The sequence below is a fragment of the Molossus molossus genome, unplaced genomic scaffold (genome assembly GCF_014108415.1).
Source record: "Molossus molossus isolate mMolMol1 unplaced genomic scaffold, mMolMol1.p scaffold_m16_p_5, whole genome shotgun sequence".
NCBI lineage: Eukaryota > Metazoa > Chordata > Mammalia > Chiroptera > Molossidae > Molossus > Molossus molossus.
In genome coordinates this window covers 91854924-91876711 of record NW_023425388.1, presented here as the reverse complement: position 1 = coordinate 91876711, position 21788 = coordinate 91854924, and the positions used below count along the sequence as shown (strand labels likewise).

General features: G+C 34.1%; 1 protein-coding gene across 3 annotated transcripts in view; it reads left to right on the top strand.

The window, feature by feature from the left end:
- Positions 1-21788, top strand: part of EPHA3 (EPH receptor A3) — a 347739-nt gene that overhangs the window by 302704 nt on the left and 23247 nt on the right. For all 3 annotated transcript variants that reach the window (XM_036242607.1, XM_036242608.1, XM_036242610.1), the window contains 4 exons: positions 370-431; positions 2254-2463; positions 18303-18452; positions 19971-20164. In XM_036242607.1, coding sequence (XP_036098500.1) covers positions 370-431; positions 2254-2463; positions 18303-18452; positions 19971-20164 — 616 coding nt within the window. The remainder of the gene's footprint in view (positions 1-369; positions 432-2253; positions 2464-18302; positions 18453-19970; positions 20165-21788) is intronic.

The window sequence follows — 21788 nt, the reverse complement described above, 5'->3', positions numbered from 1 at the left end:
ATTGTGAAATTCTTGGCTGTATCTTGAGCTGGAAGGCAGAAATACTTGAATTTGTAGAATTAAGTATTTAATTACAAGCTAAGATACAATTAAAGTGAAGAATGGGTCATATTTTGTGTTTGTGAGAAACCATGCCAATTTAAATATCATAGGATATGGGCTCTTATTCTGAAAATAGATGTTCAATTTAAAATTTTTTGAATTTATTATTGAAATTTAGTTTTTTGGTTGCAACTTTGCAAAATTGTTAAGACAGAAAAAACTTTAACATTTTTAATTCATCAGGAGTATCAAAGTGCATTCTATATGTTAATTGCGTATTGGTTGAATTTTACTGATGAGTATATATTTCATTTGCAATACATCTAGGTAAACCAGTTATGATTGTCACAGAATACATGGAGAATGGTTCCTTGGACAGTTTCTTACGTGTAAGTAGAAGATATTTTTATATATTCATATATCTTGTATCTCTCTATCTGTGCATATACATACATAAATATGGAAAGAATTATTGAAAATGTTGGAGGCAACCTCTGATATTGTGCCGAACAATCAGATAATCAAAGTTAAAAATAATACTGAATTTGCTGAAACTAAATAGCAAGAGAAAGACTATAAATTTTAATCTTTATCTTGAAGCATCCAAATGTTAATGGTTTATATTTTTAAAACAAATTTGTGCAATCTTGTTCAGCCATTTTGTACCGCCAAGATTCACATTTGTTAAAACACAAATAAAAAATAATCCTAAAGTAAGACATAAATTACATCAATGTAAGAAATATTACCTTTTTCTTATCTAAAGTAACTTCAGACTGCTATAAAATAAACCTTCTCTCTCTTACATAGAGCTGTCCACTCAGAAAATAAACATGTGCTATAATGCCAAAGTATTCTTGATTCAGAGATACCATTTTGGAACAAATATTAAGTTCAAAACATACAAAAATTTTATACTGTCAATCACCAGTCACTGTGAGAGATAAAATAAGACACAGACCTCGTCTTCATGCTTCTTTCAGAACTATATATATTTACAGAGAGACAGATGATAGCTATAGATAGATGATAGATAGATGATAGAAAGATAGAGAAGAAAGACAATATAATTCATTATCATGGAAGAAAATTCTAAATTTTTTATGAATGAGAAATTATAGTATTGTTTATAATATTCATGAGCCAAATATAAATTTTATTGGAAATTATTTTTTCCAGTCCTGGCCCGTTTGGCTAAGCGGTAGAGCATCAGCCCACAGACCAATGAGTTGTAGGTTTAATTCCAGCCAAGGGCACATACCTTGGTTGTGGTTGTCCCCAGCCCTGGTCAGGGTTGTGCAGGAGGCAGCCAGTCAATGTGTCCCTCTCATGTCAATGTTTCTCTCTCTCTCCCTCCCTCTCCCTCCCATTCTATCTGAAATTAAATAAAAAGAAAGAAAAAAATCCTCGGGTGAGGATTAAAAAAAAAAAAAGAAATTATTTTTTCAAACATATTTCAAAACAATTTTTCTGATTAAAATCATCATAATATTTTTAAAAATATTGTTCATGTAGATATAACTAAACATAGAATTTTAGACTTATATATGTATTTATGTATGTATGTACTACATACATATGTATGTATCTATCTATCCCTTTACTTGTCTGTGGTCTCAACCATATAGTTCTATTTTAATCCAAGTAAATTGAAAGTTTTTCTAAATTCAGAACTCCAACTTTATGTCCTATTACTTTCTATTTTGTAACCTATAATTCAAAGTTGGGTAGAAAACATATTCAGTAAATACTTTTTACTAATTTTGAACTAATTCTGTGTGACAGTTAAAAATATAACATCCACCTTATTTAAAACAACTAATGAAATATCCAGAAAACTAGAAAGGAGAATGAACATTCAGTCTAACAAATGAATAAAAACCCTAAAATAGCCACAAGGTCCATTTCACTTCATTGTTCTTGAACTGAAAACGTCTAAGGAGTTAGTATGTCACCTAAACAAGGTGGTTCAGGTTTGAACTTGAAGTCAAAGAATATTAAGGTATTTCTTGTTACAGCATAGTTCATAATGCAGCCTATGCTGTTTTGTGCTAGCCTTGCATCCATTTTTTTACATATCTTATTAAGCTGCAATGCTTAGAACTAAAATGTATAGTCAGTATTGTTCCAATTCAATATGTGAGATTTTAATCAAAGTATATCTTTAAGAGATATAACACATCTTAATTGTACATTTGAAATACTTCTCAGAAACATGATGCCCAGTTTACCGTCATCCAGCTAGTGGGGATGCTTCGGGGGATAGCATCTGGCATGAAGTACCTCTCAGACATGGGCTATGTTCACCGGGACCTCGCTGCTCGGAACATCTTGATCAACAGCAATTTGGTGTGTAAGGTTTCTGATTTTGGACTTTCACGTGTTCTAGAAGATGACCCAGAAGCTGCTTACACAACAAGAGTGAGTAACTCTCCCCCCCCCCCCATTTATCTTTGTTTTCCACTTTGTATTATGTTGACTCACAAATAGATAAAAATCATGCCCCCCTCAATGCTTAGTCATTACATCTTCCCCAAAAGGAAACTTATCCTTTAACATTACATATTGTTACTTATAAGAGAAAATAGATGACCACTGTTCACAAGCACGGTGATGATTTTAATTCTGAAATCCCACATTGATTTAAAGCTTTCCTCAAAAGGCAGCAAGATTCTCACATGTCTGAATTATTGGTATTTTTATAGTTACCATCTTTCCATATGGTTGAGGCATCTTTAAGTAGATTGTATAAATTCTCAGTACCCCCTGTAGCTATATATAGTTTTAAAACATTTTAAATTAATATTTACATAAGTAACACATGTTAACATTATAGAAATTTCAAAACAAAACAATAAAAAGAAGAAAAGTCATCTATAATGTGCCACCCACAAAGAACATTTGTAGCTTTGTAAGTCAATTCTTCCAGATTTATCTTGCATAGCTATATATAAATACATATATGCATGAATACATAATTAAAATGGGACTATTCATAATACCTTGGTATAACCTACTTTTCTCCTTAGCAATATAATTCTTTTTTTTAGCAATATAATTCTTGAACATAACTACTATAAATAAATAACCTTTATATCTTTATATTTAACAGTTTGGTGTACTATTAGTTATACCATTTTTTAACCAACCCCTAATTTGTTGAAAATTATTATTATATTTATTTTATACAAATGTGTATACAATTCATCTGCATTTGTAATTATATGAGTCTAATAATTTACCTGTAGTGTATTCCTCAAAGTGAATTTTTATCAAAGAATCTGTGCTATTTTTAAAGGATACTTAACTATATTACTGATAATATTAGATTTTATCATTATTTTTAGTATTTATTAATTGTGAGCAATTGTATTTTATTGTTTTAATTTGTGTCCTTTTGATTAAAAATGTTACTTGATTATTTTATCATACATTTACTGGCAGGTTTCTTTAAAATACTATTTCTATAGGAAAATTTTTTTTCATGGCAGTATATTTTTAAAATAAAGTTAATAATTATTACTAATGACACTACCCAAAACAGCCAGTTCTGACATTTTAATTTTATTTTTTTAAAATATTTTTACACATTTTTATATGTAAATAAATACCATTGTGCATTACTTACAAAAATGGTATCATGATATATATATATATGTATATATGTATATATATGTGTGTGTGTGTGCGTGTGTATGCTTGTGTGTGTATATATATATTATGTTGTTTTATAATCTGCCTTTTTAAATATACAAAACATAGTAATTTCCTGATAACAAATATTCCTTTTACAATATATCATTAAAGAGTGTATAGTACTACATTTTTTCATGTACCTAATTTATTTATCCAATCCACTATTAATTGGGCAGAATTTCAAAGTGTTGATATTATTAGCAATGCTGTGATACATCCTGATATACATTTTTTTAGAATTGAAATTACTGAGTGTGCAGCTTTGTGAGGACTTTGATATATGAATCACGCAACTGTTTTCTGTATATTTATTAATTTTCATTCCTAGTAACAAAATATAATTTAAAGTAGCCTGTTCCTCCACACTCTCACTAGTCAAGAGAATGAGCAGGTTTTTTGTTTGTTTTCAGTCAACTTTTGCTATTTTCTTCTTGTTTAACTCTAAAAGTTTATTCCTAAGTAAAAGAACTGACTCATTTATCTTTTTCTGAAATCACCAACCTTAACAACTCCATTAACAACCACCAAGATCATCCCATTGCATCAGGATCACACTTTGAGAAAAGCCCAATATGCCAAACTGAGTTCCATCTATAAATAAAGCCATAGGGATAGGGCACAGAGAAAGGACGCACAGTGTTCCGGAGATGTTCCTAGATGAGATGATTTAGTGGCTGGAACTCTCCTGATTGCTTTATACGCTGCACCATTGTTTGCATTTCCTATTTTCAATTCAACTCTGTAGTGTATTCACTTTGTTCATAAATCTAAGTATTTTGTTTTAAATGTGCTGTGAGTGTAAAAATGTTGTTCTGAGGAATACAGTTCATTGGGCTAAGAGTAAGAGGAATAAAAGACAGTTGTATATATTGCAGTTAATTGAATTAATTTAGAACAGTGATTATGACTACACAGCTCTGAAAACTTGATGGAATTTCAAAACAAGGGTAAATATTTTGAATGTGCCTTTTTAGTGCTCTTTGGGTGTTCAGGAAAATTAGTCAACACTCTGAAGAAAAGTTTTTATGACTAAATTATCATCTTGGTAGATAATGGGTGATAATATATTTATTATCTCCAATATTTTTTTATTTTACTAACTGTAACTCTGTATTCTAAAAATATCCATTCTAACCTTCTGCTACTATATGAGTGTTTAACATGCTCTATATCATATATCATTCTTGCTGGCATTATTCTTGGTCTTACAGCAATCACCTTATCCAAGAAATATTTCTAGTTTTAATAAAAAGTATTAGATTAAAAGGCCTTTTTAAATAAATATTCAATTTCTGGTAGTTCAGTCAGGTTAAACCTTTGCCATATCCCATTTTTAAATGAGAGCACAATTGTTCTCAATACTAGTCTTGATTTCTAGGGTACTCGAAGGACTGATTTCTCTTCTAGGAATAGGAGAGACACACACAAATCTAGATCATCTGCTCCTTGGAGAATGCGGGCTTAACTTTCAGAACTTGACTGATTGTTACTTTCTCAGGACCAAAGGGTCCAGAAGACCACTTCTTCATCCTCAATGGAAAAACAGGTGTTCTTGTGCCAAAATTCCCCTTTAGTGTTTGTGAAGTAAAAGTACAGCAGGCTCTTTGCACTTATGTTTCATTCTGGGAAGATTCTTAAAACCACACAGACCAATTAGGCTCATTTGCTACTAAGGGAAAGTTGTTCAGAGTTCTTCAGTGTTCACCCTTTTATTTTCTTAAAACTTCTCAAAATATTCATGGAGGTTCTAGATTCCTTCTGAGAAGCTGTAGTTTGCATCTGCACTTCTGGAATAATTTTAACATCTTTGATTTAGTCTTCCATAATAAGTCTTGTTTGGTATAATAATTTTGCAGTTTACTCCAAAATGAAGTTTGGTTATAGAGTAGTAGGAACTTGTACTTACTGCAGGGCCACTACTATTACATAAATGTTTTGGGGGTCCCCTGTTTGAAATTATCATTAAAACTGATTCTGAGTGATACCATCATTTAGAATTAAGTATGTAACAGTCTTGACCGAGATCAAAGCTCTGGTCTCAATAAGCTTGTAGTTAATAAATAAGAAAAGTAGAACATTGTTTTATAGTTAAGTCTGTTCCTTTTAAAGCAAAACCAATATTATCCAGTGCAAACATCCACCCTATTTATTTAATTTAGCATGCTATGATTATTTCAGAAAAACAAGGTCACCATTTGAAAGTGTGCCAAGGCGTTCTTGGATAAATACATTCTGGTTAATCTGCTTTGCCAATCACTTGAGTCACACTTAACACATTTCACCTCACCACACTCCAATTCAGAAATTAGCAGTTAGTGCCCCAATGCACTAAACTTTTCCCGATCGCTGCTCTGAATTTTATTGCTTGTGTGTGTTACCTGCTGTTAAGTGGGCTCTGACTCTTGGCGACCCTATGAATGAGTGATGTCCACAATATCCTGAAACAACCCTACTCAGCTCCCTCCCATAGACTCACACCCATGACTTCTTTTATGGAGTCTGTCCATCTCATATTCGGTGTTACTTTTTCCTTGCTTCCTTCTCTTATTTCCAGCATCATTGTCTTTTCCAAAGAACCGTACTTTCTCATAGTGTGTTGTCATTTTTACCTTCCAAGCATATTTCAGGTTGAATTTGCTCCAGGACACACTTGTTCTTGTTTGGCTTTAGGTAGAGTGTAATTGTGCTAAAGAATCATGAGAGACATTTGATTCAATGCCCCCGAATGAATGTACGGAGTCTGCTGCTCCCACTTTGAAAACATCTTTGTGATGGACAGGCAGGGTAGAAGAATGAAATAGAAATTATATAAATTAAGTCTATATTTAAAAATGTTGAAACTGGAGGGAGCATCTGAGGTGTCAAGAAAATGCTTAGCCTTAAACCTTAAAGCAATTGATCAGACTCTTTCCAGTGCTGCTTTTGGTATTGTCCAGGGGTATCACAGCGCTTCCTCCCTATGTCTTCAATAATATGCCCTAAAGTCAAGGCTCCCAGCTAATACAACAGTATACACTATTTTTGTGTTTTCTCTTTTTCATAAAAATATTGGATAGGAAATCAGAATTATTTTCAATTTTCACTTCTACTTATTCCTCTTCATTCCTTACTGCTGAGTTATGCAGAAATTCCAAACATTGACACTTTCCATTATACAATATTAATATGCATCCCATAACCTTTGTAAAATTACACTGTATATTCATGAGGTGTTGAGAGTGAGAAAAGCTATATAATGTTTTATTTAGTAATATTGTGAAAATAGTTCAGTCTTGCTAGTACCCTGGAATGCTCTTGGGGACACTCAGAAATGGTTGGCTGACACCATGAGAACCCCTGTTGTAGATATTTTATCTAAAATAGAAAAACCTTAAAAACCAAATAAATATTTCAGTAGTTGTTAAATGATATAGAATGTGACCTGTGATAGAGTACTATGTGATATGACATTTAAAGAAAAACCTTGGAGCATAAGTGCAGCTGCATAGCCAAAGGCTGCCTGTCATCTTGAAAGGCCCAGGATTTTATTGGGGATGGATATAGAACAGTTAGCTCTGCTAATTTAGGCCATCAAAGACTTTTTATTGTTGAGAAAAACAAACAAAAATGAATTCTCTCTTTTTGGTTTCCCATTATGTGAATTGCAAAGTATAATTATGGCATGTGTCCTATTTTTCACACTGAACAACTAATTTACTTTATTTCATTCTAATAGAACCATGGTATTAATGGTGCAAAGTCTGTCACTGAATAATTTTTCAGTCTTTTCCCTTATGAAATTTAATTTTAAACAGGTTAGCAACTTTTATATATGCATAAATGCATCCATGCATATGAACATTTTTATATTCACATGTTGAAATAGATGGACACAAAATTGTAAGACGATGGTACTCAGTTTGTTGTTTTATGCAACATTAGAGAAATAGTAGACTTTTATCTTGTTCATATGTTGTGTCGTATAAAGCCAATTCAATTCTCAAACCCACAAATTCATTTTAGGGGCAAAATTACCACATGCACTGATTTGGCAAATTTGAGAAAGCCAAACGCTTTATTCTTGACTTTATCGTTCATTATCAGATATTTTTATTTCTGTTCCGAAGATGCCTACATATTAATCACCAATTACATTTTTATATTGGATAAACATGTTCTGTCTTTTATCACATTGCTGTATGGCCAATTGATACCTATTTAATTTTTAGAAGATACAGTGAAAAGCTATCACAGGAATGGTGTGTTAGTAATAGGAGAAAGACATTTTATTTTACACAATAATTTATTTAATATTTTAGCTCTGTAATTCTACCAAGTTGGTGCCAGAAATATTTAGGTACAACTTTGTCTTATTTAATTTCATTTGCAGCATTTAAAAAGGGGGGAAATAGTGCCTAATGCAAATGGTTAAATATTTCTATTCAGAATAACTCTATTCCAAAAACTTAAATAATAGAAAATATGAGCTTTTGTTTTGTAGGACCTCAAGGACTAAAAACTATGCATACCAAAATCTGGTGTAATACAAAAAGATAATTCTTTTGATAAATAATATACATTGCATGTAATTTACACATGAGTGGAAAAAAAACCAGTAAGTAGATATCTAATCAGTGGTCTTCAAACAGTAATATTTTTTAATCTTGAACGAAAATAATTAGTGTCAACCCTGAATTTAATTCTTACTCTCTTAGTATCAGTATAAATATACCTTTGCGGCTTAAAGCCACATATTCAAAAATCAGAAAACTTAAGATTTAGCAATCTCAGTTATCAATGTTGCATCAAAATTTAATGAGAGTTTCAATACTTTTTGTTTCAGAGGGATGAGTAGCAGCAGCATTTTATCATGTTAAAATAATCTATCCAGATTTTATGGGGAAAATCATCACTATAATTTTGGAATGCAACACAGGAGTGAGGAAGTTGTATGTAATATATTACACACTTTCTAGAAGGAACGATTTTCTCTAAAATGCAACATTTATTCACTCAACATATATTTAAGTGCCTAAAATATACTAGGCAATGTTTCTTTGGTTAATTACTAGAGTAAATCCTATACTTCTATTTCACTATTTTTATTGCAAATATCTAGTATTCTTGCTATATTGAATAGATCTTTCTGACTTACTTGCTTAAAATAGTGTTCCTTTGGAAAATTTTACTCAGAGTGCACAAAATTCAGATGTTCAAATTAATTTCTGTAACCTTTAAAAAATGAATAAGATATTGACTATATATAAACCATAAAGTTTAACATTTAAAACTTCATTGAACTTTGAAAAAGAACTATACTCATATTAGGATATATGTTTAGCCTTATTCCTGAATTTTTGTATTGTTTTTGTTGAAAAGAGACATAATTGTTTTTGTTGAAAAGTAACAGAACTGTTATTTGATTTCATTTCTTAGTAAGACATAGAGTTACTTCAAATGCAAAGTGAAGATTTTTCTGTATTTTAAGAAATTCTTAGGCATTTCACATAATGTTGAAAAATCTCAAAAGTTCAAGGGATGGGCTTTGGCTACCAAAGAGATCATTTGTCTCTGATCTCTCGTGGCAATCAAACATCTGCTGAAACGATTCTCTCAGTGGCTTTTAGATTTGAACTACTGGGGATTAGAACAGATGCTTCCCCTGGGAGTCTTCTTGGGTCGCCCTTCACCTTGTTGTCTACAGTGAGTGGAGTGGGGTGCCTGACAACAGATAGATGCTAAATCCTTGAGTAAAATGATTTATCTCTATCGCTCCACTTCTAACCTGAGAAGCTAATATTTGCCTCCAGGTTAAATACTCTATTACTTAGGGTTTACTAAGATAAACTCTCTAAAGTCCTTTGTCACTCTGCGTATGACCTGACAGAGCTCACAGGCAGGCACTGTAAATGATGAATGAGCAAAGTATTTCCCAATCCAGCAAGAAGAGATTTGTATATATAATTAGAGAAAAATTGTGGCAAATATGAGATTTTATCCCTCAATGTCCAGAGGTTCAGCAATTATACTCCCTTTCTTTAGAAATCAAGACTTGGATCCCCCTAACCCATAGTAACTGAGCTGACTTTATTTAAGTGCCTGAAAAATCTAGGCTTTTAGCCAATGATCTCATTTGAACTGTCTAAATTCATTAAGCTTAGAGACCAAATAACAGGATCTTTTGAGAACAGGTTTACTGTGTGATTCCTACTCTAACTGCTGTTTATGGCCAAAGTGAACAAGGTTTTGGACTACTTCAACTAATCCTGGATTAGAGTTTAGCGGTTATGTAATGACTCTGCCCAGAGAATCGCTAGTGTCATTACTTGCACCATTTTAGCCTTTTCCTTTAACATTTCTGTAAAAATTCTACAGAAGTAAATCCAGATATGATACCCAGTAGATATGCAGTTTAGTTCAAAGCTAGGATCATCTTTAAGAGTCCAAAATAATTAACATCGAAAATGTCAGCATCCTTGATATTCATACAGGTTTCAGACAGAATTTTAAATGTTGTCAGAGCTAAAGTTCATAAGTCAGCACATCTGTTAGAGATAGATAAGACTTAACATAAAGTCAGGTTTTATGTTTCCCATGACCCTCAGTTTGTGAATGACAAGATAACTGCAGAGAGGTTAAGAAACTTGGCTAAAATTTAATAGTAGGATCAAAGCTGAGCCCAGAAACCAAGACTCTGATTACTACTAAACTTTAAAATCCAAATGGAGTAACTGACCATAAATCTCCCTACACCCCAAATAACTGAGCTAAAAATAAATAAGACAGCACTGAGAAGAAGTGACTGTAGGTTGGACAGTATAGATATGGGGAACAAACACTAACTTCTGATGCTGTTAAGTGGATTGGAGAGCCCTCTGCAATTGAGGTGCACCCCTTATGCTGTGAATTCTGGGCTTACTCCAGCAATTGGAAACTTCTCAAATACATACATTATCTGGGAAGCTTACACGTAGATATATGAATACTTCATTTAAAAATCTTTTTAAATATTGTAAAAAATGATTTACAAAATATTTTTATAGTAACTATTTGTGCGTTATAAGATTCAGAATATCTAGTAGCATTTTACCAACCAAAATATCAATTGCCAACTAATTTCACGATGTAGCTCATTACCAACAGTTGCATTACTATCATTTGCCTGCGGCAAAAAAGAAGTGTGTACCAAACTATGGCAACATGTTGATAGCAACTGAAGAATGTGTCTAGCAGTTATTTGTAAAGCATCTAAAATTTCAAAATGACTCCCACACCCCAAACAGAAATGGGGAAAAAAATTTCTGAAACTGAAAAAGAAAAAGGAAAAACATGTCAAGCAATATGAGCTTAAATTTGTTGGGGTGAAAGGTGGGGAAAAAGAGACATTTTTGTGGCCCCATCAGGAGCAGATGTATGAATAAATTCTGCGATAGAAAATAACTTGTATATTCATTGTATCTTATTGCCATGATCTCATATCTATAGTTGCTCAATTTGAAGGCAGAGAACCTTATTGTGAAGTGTATCTAAATTAAATGCATGGGCCTCTGCTTCTTCTTTCACCACATTTCATAATAAAATTGGGCCCTCAGGGGCTCTTACCAGTGTCTTACTATGGCAATGCCATTTATGTTTGTGGAGTTGTAGATAATGTTTCCTTTTGGAGTAAACACTTATTTCTTAGTAAAATCTTTGGTAATTGATGCCTTTATCTGTTAAAGAAATCAATGCTTAATTTATAAGACTAATTTAAGTTTCATTAGTAATAGAAATTTATCCCTTTAAAAATGAATTAATGAAAAATATAATAAACCATTATAAAATAGTATGAAAATCTCAAAGGGAGGCTATTATATTTACTAAAACCCAGGTATCAGATGATTAGTTCAAATCAATTTGGCCCTTACTTTTCTAGATTAGTACTGGAATAAAAATATCCATTGAAAGTATGTGAATGATGAGAAAAAAACAGAAAGGGTTAATTCTACTTAATCTACATAGAATCCCAGATAAATCCTGGACTTCATTTGAATTATGTGCCCTTGCAGACCAGAATTTGTCGCACATCATCTAAAACAGTAGTTCTGAAGCAAGGATGACCTTGCTCCCCAGGGGATATTTGGCATTGTCTGGGGACATTTTTGGCTGTCACAATGAGAGCATGCTAATGCAATTTACTGGATAGAGGTCAAAAAATTCTACCAAACATCTTACAGTGCACAAGACAGCCCTCACAATAAAGAATTAATATAGTCATATGTCAGTAGGGCTCCAGTAGAGAGACCTCTTTTAAAGTCATCTAGCATATGTAAAAAATGCATGAAGAATGGGAGTGGGGATCAAATGTTTCTCTCAGGTACTTTATAATGTCTCCTATTCACCCTGGACTACAAGTTTCATGGGACAATGTGGAATACATTGCCATTTGTAAAAAAAAATATGGGCCAGTGTATATTTTCCATCAGACTACCTAGAATGCCGACCTTCAGGATATCACAAACATAATGCAGCAAATAGTACCCTTTTCACTGTGTTGTTTTATTTTCATTTGCTTTCAATCAAACACTTAAAATTTATAGTTCTCTACCCCTCTCATCGCTATAAATTTTAAACATGGTTACTTTGTTTTTTATGTTTTGATTTTATTTTATTAAGATGACATTGGAGTAAACTCATAAATATACATATCTATAAATATGTCATATTTTCAGGCAGCATATGTCTTACTGCATAATTATTTGTTTATATTTTTAAATTTTACTTAGCTTCATCCTACTCTGGAATGGAGGAATATTAGTGTGCATAGACCAATAATATTTATTAAATTATTGGTGGAGTTTTAAGTTGGTAAAGTACCTGCAACATTCATTATGTGGCACTTGATGTTGTTTATGAAGTCAAATGAAAATCTTTATGACATTCTGCAAATTCTAAATTACTTAATTCACATGAAACCCAGTGAGATGTTTTTCTAATTTTATAGATACTTTAAAAAATTGATTTTTAGCAATTCTTATTTTTACTACCTTTATGGAAGTAAGAACATTATTAAATAGTAGCATGAGGGGAAAGAGGAGAACATCAGAAAATAGTATGATTTTTTTAAAGGTGTTGTTATGCTATATGTTGCCTTATTCTTATTTAATATTTTCATATATTATGAAAAACTAGATTCAATGTATTTTTTCTAAAAGTAAACTATATTTTTTAAATGCTAAATTTATCGAAGAAATCAGTAAAATCTGTTACTCTTAAGTTTATAAACTATTAATTATACTCTCTCTCAATAAAACTTCACACTCCTCCAGGAAACAAGGCTTTGTAAGCAGGGGAGCTAACAAATAAGACTCCTGTTTTAAACTGTGGGACAGCAGAAATGAAGGAGGAAACTATGGACGCCCCAGTCAGGTCGGAATAATTAAGTAGTAGATGGATCACAGGACAGGGAGTAATCCCCTTGGTTGTAAGATTCCCAAATGTTCCTCCACCAACGGATTCACACATGACTTGGATGCTCAACTAAGAAGTTTGCTAGTTACAAAAAGCAGGCAAGGAGAACCCCGCCCCCCACTTCCCCTGCAAAAAGAAAGAATGGCATGTGTTTAGGAGAAGGGGATTTACTTCAAGTCGATGAGCTTTGTTGAATGCCTACTCTGCACAATTGCTAAGATAATATCCAAGAAAACAATTTACAGTGGGCGAGCACAAGCTCATGTGGCTTCTGCTAATTATCTTTGGCTTTATAAACTATTCAGCTTTCATAGCATGTGATTTCAAATTATAGTTTGGGCACACGAATTTTATTTATAACAATGCATAGGACAAGAGCCACTACTTGAATTCATTTTACTAGTGTTGAATATAGAGAATTTTAAACCATAATGTTGAACTTAAGTTTATGGTGACATATTGGTAATAACATTCACCCTTCCTCAAACTGTAGAATGATTTACTATGTTGGAATATCTCCTGTAGCTTTATTTCAAATTAAGTGTCGACAATAACGGTTCACATTTCTCTCATTTAAAGCCAGAGTGACTTGACATAACATATTTAACCTATCATAGGAAAATTTTTAAAGATATAATATTCTTCTTAGTTTGATTCATTTTCACATCAAGGGTAACAAATGGTATCTTGGAATACTGCTTTGAAGTTGACAATAAGCTTTCTCTTATATCCTCATTTAATAAATTCTTTATACCAACAGTAAGGATGTGTTAACCAATAGAAGAGAATTAGAGAGGAAGAACAATAAAAATTTATTCAGTACTCTATTAAAGATTAGATATTTTATTAGTATCTTTATGTAAATCATAAATCCATTGCCAATGACAAAAATTCTCTAAATACTAATGAGTATAATATTCAGTCATCTTTAGTCTCTTCCTGAGGCCCTCAGTAATAGATGGCATCATTTACCTGATGGCTGACGAGGGGCAAGATGAGAATCTTGAATCTATGATTATCACAGCAATGTCAGAACAAAATTGATTAGTCTAAAACACTCCCTGTAAGCAGATACTGAAAGTCTTCTATTAAGAAAGCTAAATGAACATGGGTGTGCATCTATTCTTTCTGATTGGTGTTTCAGGCTTCTTAGGATACATTCCTGGAAGTGGGATCACTGGGTCAAATGGCAGTTCAATTTTTAATTTTTTTGAGGTAAAACCATAGTGGCTGCACCAGTCTGCATTCCCACCAGCAGTGTACTAGAGAACCCTTTCCTCCTCACCCTCTCCAGAACTTGTTGTTTGATAATTTGTTGATGGCAGCCATTCTGACAGGTGTAGGGTAATACTTCATAGTTGTTTTAATTATACACATATATGTATAACCAATGGACACAGACAACAGTATGGTGAAGGCGGGGGTGGGGAGGTTGGGAGTGGGGAGGAGGGTGTCAAAGGGGAAAAAAGGAACATCTATAATAAAAAAAATTAATTAAAAAAAAAAAAAAAAGCTAACTGTTCAAGGGTTAAAATTCTAGGGTTTAAATCTAATTATCTAAGGGCCCCAACAATGCCATTAACAAAGGCAAACAATACTCATTCATTGACACTTCTATAGAAATACTTCAAATTAGCCCCAGTTATTTATTTAGAATGAATTGTATGGGAATCATACAGGAAAATATGAATTGAGAGTTCTTTATTTGTAATTAATGTGAGCATATTCGCCTTTGAGTTTATAGACTAACTACACAGTGACATGGGATGGAGTTCCGCCGTAGGAAGAGGACTAGTACACTGAAAGACTAACCAATGGAAACTTCTAGATATGTTAAGAGAACCTGTATTTTTGCTAACTGGATTATTTGTTGAGCTAACCGAATGCCACTTACTTACTCTTCATGTGCTTAGAATAACGTGTAAATAAAATAAAATGAAAAATCCAAGTTGTCTCACTTCCTTATGCTTTCCCATAAGAGCAGCAACCGAGTTTTGATAGGAGCCAGAGGAAAGCTTAGATTAAAAACCCTAAAGACAAACAAGCAAAGAGGCCATTACGCGCATGTGCAAATATAGTAAATACTGCAGTGGGAGGCTTTTGTCATTTCACAGGTGACTGAGCAGTGTGTCCAGTGTACTTCTTTCCCTAAGGAGCACAGTGAGCTGAGAGGCAAAATATTTTGTTAACAATTAGTACAATCAAAGTTGAAGATAGTGAGGAATTATTTGATCAGCCAGTAAGATACAGAAGTTGTTATACTGAACAGTTTGAAGTTGTTACTCTAACAACACACACTTAGCAGGCACATATTAGCATAAGAGCAGAATTCAAAAATGTAAACATTTTTGTTAAAATGATTTTTTCAAAACAGATTTTTTATTTTTTCAAGTTTTAGCATTTTAATAAGATTTATCCAGTAAAAGCAAATAGATAACATTTGATTGGAAAATCATTCTGGAAATAATTTGCTCAGATCTGCAACCATGTGCTACATTAGAGAACACACCGCAAGAGTCACAGTCAAGTTTATGGGTTTGTGGAGAGTGCAGCCGCCACTGAAGACATGGGCGTGGCTGTAGCAGCAGAGATCCCCCCAACGGCACGTGTGTCTGTATCAAGAACAGCACGTGAGACCATTCTCCTTCCAACCTCAAACACAGGCTTGGCTATGTCCATCCTAAAAAAAGATCACTTTTTAGTATTCACTCTTTTAAGAAACTTCATTAAAATGTGCTCAATGATCTCCTCTCTAACATGTAGTGATGAATCACTTAAGATGAAATAACTTTTGCAGGTACCTTATGAATCTTGGTTGAAGTAAAACAGTAAGTTCATGGTTGTCATCAGTATATTTTCTTTTCAACTAGAGATCTCAGTAAGGTGACATATACCTGTGCCTTGTATTTCTAAATAGATACAAAGTTTTCAGCATGGAAAGGCTTTACTTTTTCTTTGTTTTTGCCTTTTGTTTTTTAAATTTTTTTCTTTATTGATTTTAGAGAGAGGTTAAGGGTGAGGAAGAGAGAGATAGAAACATCGATGAGAGAGAACATTGATTCTCTGCCTCCTGCATGCCCCCACTGGGGATTTGGCCCGCAACCTGGGCATGTGCTCTGACTGGGAATCGAACCGGTGACCTCTTGGTGCATGGGTCAATGCTCAACCACTGAACCAAACCAGCTGGGCTTTCTTTATTTTTCTTAATAAAGAGCCATTTTTGTGTTCTTGGTAATTTGGTTCTGGGCAAAGGAAAGGTAATATCCAAGTGTTAATAGCAGAGATAAGACAGTAGTTGAGATTTTAAAATGTTATCTTTTCTTTGCATCATTAATACAGCTTTGACTTCTGTTCTCAGAATTATTTAAGGGAGATAAAGTGTGCCCAGTGATTCTATTTGGCATCCTGAATAGATTTTGCTAATAGCCACATGTTTAATTCATTTTTCATCAAACTTAAGAGATATATTTGAAATCTTGACTCCTTAAAACTCAAACTTGGTCTAGGCAGGTGCAAATAAGTTAATTTGTGGGGAGGTTAAAGTGTTATTGTTATTATTTTTAAGCTTGAATGTTTTGACAGGAAAGGTCAATATTAGGCTTGACAATAGACCCTTTAAATTTAAATATGAAAAAAGACCTTTTAACTTTTCTTAATCCTCACAAAAAGATACGTTTTTATTTTTAGAGGGAGAGAGAGATTAAAGAGAAGTATCGAAAAGTTGCCTCCCATACATGCGATCGAACCCACAATCTTTTAGTGAACGGGATCATTTTCCAACCAGCCAAGCCTGGCCAGGGAAGGACCTTTTACAAGTTTGTTGAAACAATGCGCACTGTAGAGAGAGTGGGCGTGTGCGAGTGGGCGAGACAGAAAAGACAGGGGAACCTCTGAGGCCACGGTCCCCTCATCTAGGTGACTGCACATTGCCTGCTGTTCTCCTGGTTCCGGACCTTCATTATCCAGGGCCCACTCGCGCCGTGTGTCCACCGACTCCCGACTCCCGACTCCCGAAGTTGTCTCTGCATATTTATTCACAACTGGTTGTTATTCTTATTTGCCTGATACTTTCCAAGTAGGAGGGTCAGTATGTTATTTATATTTGTCTCACCCAGAATGACTAGCATAACACTTCATTCCCATATGGTTGCTACTCAGCACATCTTTGTTAACTGAATTTATCAAACTGAGAGCAAACTTCATGGGAGGCATATCTTTATATATCTGATAACTCCTAGAACCAATATCCTTCTCTAGAAAGTTTTGGGAGTGTAGTTATCATACCTTTCTAGTTTATATTGTACCTAGTATAGGAAAGGTGCTTCAGTAAATAATGATGAAGGGAGGCACTGAATAAATTAATTAGGCTAATTGATACATCTGTTGAAGAGTTTTGTAGAAGCATAATTAAAAGTTTTTTTATTTTTTATTTTTTTTTATTTTAGAGAGAGAGGAAGGGAGAGGGAGAGACAGAAACACCAATGAGAAAGAACATCGATTGGCTGCTTCATGCATGGTTGCCTCCACTGGGGATTGGGCCCACAACCTGGGCATGTGCCCTGATTGGGAATCGAACCAGCAATTTCTTAGTGCATGGGTCAATGCTCAACCAGTGAGCCAAACCAGCCAGGCTATATTTTATTTTGAATTTATTTGGTTAACAAATACCTATAAGGAATGGTGTAACTTCCTTCCAAATATTAACTTATTCACATTATGAACCCAGGTTGTATGGTAGAGCACAAATCTAGTTAAATCAGTAAAGGTTAATTTGAGATTCCTCCTTCTATTCTAACATGGTATCACGCATCCATATCAAGTTGCTTTGTTACAGATGACTAACTAATGTGCCACCGTTGATATTAACTGTCAGTATTTGAGCAATGTTCCATGTTTTTCTGTACTATTTTAAAGTTCTTTTAACTCAGTTGGAATAAAATTGCAGTGCGTATTATGCTGCTGACTCCAGCTTGGTATTAGAATAGAAGAGTGTCAAGATCCATCAACAGAAACCCATGTTGCGTTTCAGAAGAGAAATGCCCTGACAAATTTAGTCAGATTTCAGATTATAATGTATATTATATGATTTTTTTTTTTAAATGATCATATATGCCCATGTGATTTTACATTCAAAGGGAGGAAAGATTCCAATCCGGTGGACATCACCAGAAGCTATCGCCTACCGCAAATTCACATCAGCCAGTGACGTATGGAGTTACGGGATTGTTCTCTGGGAGGTGATGTCCTATGGAGAGAGACCATACTGGGAGATGTCCAATCAGGATGTAAGTATTTGTGGTCTATGAGTTATGGATTCAGATTAAGAGATCAAACTGTGCAAGGAAATGGAGCACAATGAAGCCAGGTGGCTCTGTTTGTGACATTGAAATAGAATACTTAACAAATGAAATTGTTTCCAAATCTTGTGAGACTATTAATTGAGCTGCTCTTATGGCTTTACAGTCTTCTCTCAACCAGGGATTTAGAATTGAGGGGAAAATGAAGACACTTGGATCAAAATATAATGAAATAAGTGACTAACAAGATAACCAGTGTTTGAAGTATTTTTGCTACAAAATTGTTTCTGTGTAACATTAGTAAGATACAAATGTCTGCCAGCCTTTGTAGATGTAATTAATGCATCTATGCCAACATTTTGTTTACTTAAATATAGTATTTCCCCAAATTAGACAAAACAACCAATCTGTAGCATGTTGTTTTTCATTATGTATTAATGTTGCACATGAATTTAGTTATACAAATGGAAGTCTCTGGATGAAAATATAATCTTTAACGCTCTATTATAACTGTGATATGATTTTTCAAAAGGATTTTTGTTTTTATAAGTCATGTTTGTTAATGCTTAGTAAAAGGATGCTCTTGGCATATGGGATCAGCACTCAGCGATTTTTCTTTAAGTTTAGCCAGGAACTGTGAGCATGATCTCAAAATGCATAAGAAGGAAAGCTGAGATGCTTTTAGTCATTTCCTACTCACCACATATAAAACTGCTTTTAATGCATTTGGATATAAAAAACTTTTTGTACTTCTTCAAACAAGCTATTTTTTATAACAGTGATGGAAAAATCAGACTCTCTTTTCCACATCTCTATTTTCCAAATTTTCTCTGTTATCAGAGCCCCCCACAATGTGGTCTCTGGACCAGCAGCTTTAGCATGGCCTGGGAATTTGTAGGAATGCATGTTCTCAGGCCTTCCCCTCAGTGATGCAATTAGAGCTTAGTCATCTGTATATTATTAAGTTCTCCAGATGATTCTGATACATATAAAGTTTAAAATCACTGCTTTCTGTGATTTAAAAAAGTAATAAATTGATAGTTGCTTAACTATGCAACACATGAGCTTTTCCAAAGCTCCTGACTATGATTTGAAAGTTACCGTTTGAGCTATGGTATAAATAAAATCTATAAACTGGTTTTTTTTTTTGTGTGTGTGTGTTTTCCTGCATTCATTCATATGTAGTTTCCATAGAAATTTCTATCACCAAATAAAATTTTCTTCATAATTCACTGAATTTTCTATGTCATATAAATTATTCTTTTTAGTTTCAATCTAAAAACATCTTTACAAACTCTTCTAAATTCACTTTCTCTCTCTTGATCTTTTATATAACAGTCCCAGGCATTCATATCTTACTTATTTGATAAGCTGTTATCTTTTAAAGCAATTTAAAATGAAAACTTATTCACTTAAAATTAAAATATTTACATTAGCGTGCTCTGACCATGAAGAAGTAAAGGAAGTTCTACCTCTAAGTGCCCGGGAACTTTGCTTCGCACACAGGTAATTAAAGCTGTGGATGAGGGCTATCGACTGCCACCCCCCATGGACTGCCCAGCTGCATTGTATCAGCTGATGCTGGACTGCTGGCAGAAAGACAGAAACAACAGACCGAAGTTTGAGCAGATTGTCAGCATTCTGGACAAGCTCATCCGGAACCCGGGCAGTCTGAAGATCATCACCAGTGCAGCAGCAAGGTGAACATCAGTTTACATCCTTCACTCACTGCAGAAGAATGTATTTTCTATCTCCAGGTTGTTAAGCTTTTTCTCCCACTTCCCCACCTGCATTATGTGATGCTTATATTTCTCAGGATTGAAGATATAGATATGTTTTCCTCTTTTTAAATCTGTCAGGAAGAAATCTCATGCTATTTAATGATAATGATGAAATTCTGTGTTGTTTTTAGCTTTCACCTTGACTAGAAGTGAGTCTACAGACAGGGTTGTTTAAGTCTTTGGACACATAACTTCTTTTAATTCTCAACTATTTAAATAAAACAACAAAGGTTGGGAGGGTGGATCTTCTGGACTAGTTTATTCTGAATTTAGAATAAAACTTCGAAAATAATTTTAAATGCTTCCAAAGCATTGCATTGGCTGGTAGAATACAAGCCCCCTCCACTTGATTAAATATATATTGGGTTGACCCATATTGTGAGCCCATTGCATTGTTAGATTCGGTCAAGGATAAAACTAAGAGTAAAATAATGCCAGTTCCAAGACAGCAGCACAGTGTCAGTGCATCGTGGCTCTGCTGCAGTCCAGCGTGCAGTGTCCGTTCGATTTTATGGATGTTCCTCTCAGTGATGAATCACTAAGTTCTCTTAATGGTTTTGAAGAATGTAAATTTGAGTGTTCCTTCACAGTGCAGTAGAAGAACTAGGGAAGGAGAGATGAATTTTGTCAGGGGCCATATGAGAAGGACAGAAATGTTAATATATTTGGTGCTTCTCAGAGAAACTGAAAGCAAAGCTAACTATCTGGTTTAATAATTTAGTTTCTCATTGCATACATAAGAGAAAAACTGTTCTTTAACATTTTTGATGATGTGTGCTCTAATAGGAAAGTTACAGAGTTTTAGTAAAAGAACCTACACTTAGTGTGTACATAGATCCACAGTATTAAGTGATGTGTATAAATACTGCATAATGATGGTGCACTATGACCCATATGTGACAGACATGAGATAGTGCCTCGATGGAAGTTTTCTTTGCTTGTGTCTTTTTTGCACATTGGCTCTTTTTACTCATAGTCATTGACAGTTATGACTTGCATACTGATAGAACATTTATTAAAGTATTTATTTATTTATCCTCACTCGAGGACATTTATCCATTTTTGTTCAGGTAGAGGGGAGAGAGAGAGAGGAAGAGAGAGACAGAAACATCGATGTGAAAGAGACACTTCGAGTGGCTGCCTCCCATACGACCTCAACCGGGGCTGGGGACAAACTGCAACCGAGGTATGTGCCCTTAGCGGGAACCGAACCCTGGTCTCTCTAGACCGCAGGTCAACCCTCTAACCGCTGAACCAAACCGGCCAGGGCTAAAGTACTTTTTAATAGCCCTGGCCAGTTTGGCTCAGCAGTTAGAGTGTTGGCCCACGGACCAGAGAGTCCCGGGTTTGGTTCCCACTAAGGGAATGTATCTCAGTTGCAGTTTGTCCCTGGCCCTAGTTGGGGTCGTGTGGGTGGCAACCAGTCCATGTGTCTCTCTCACATAGATGTTTCTTTCTCTTCCTCTTGCACTATCTGAAGATAATTGCAAAAAATGTCCTTGGGTGAGGATTAAAAATAATAATAATAAAAAGTTCTTTTTAA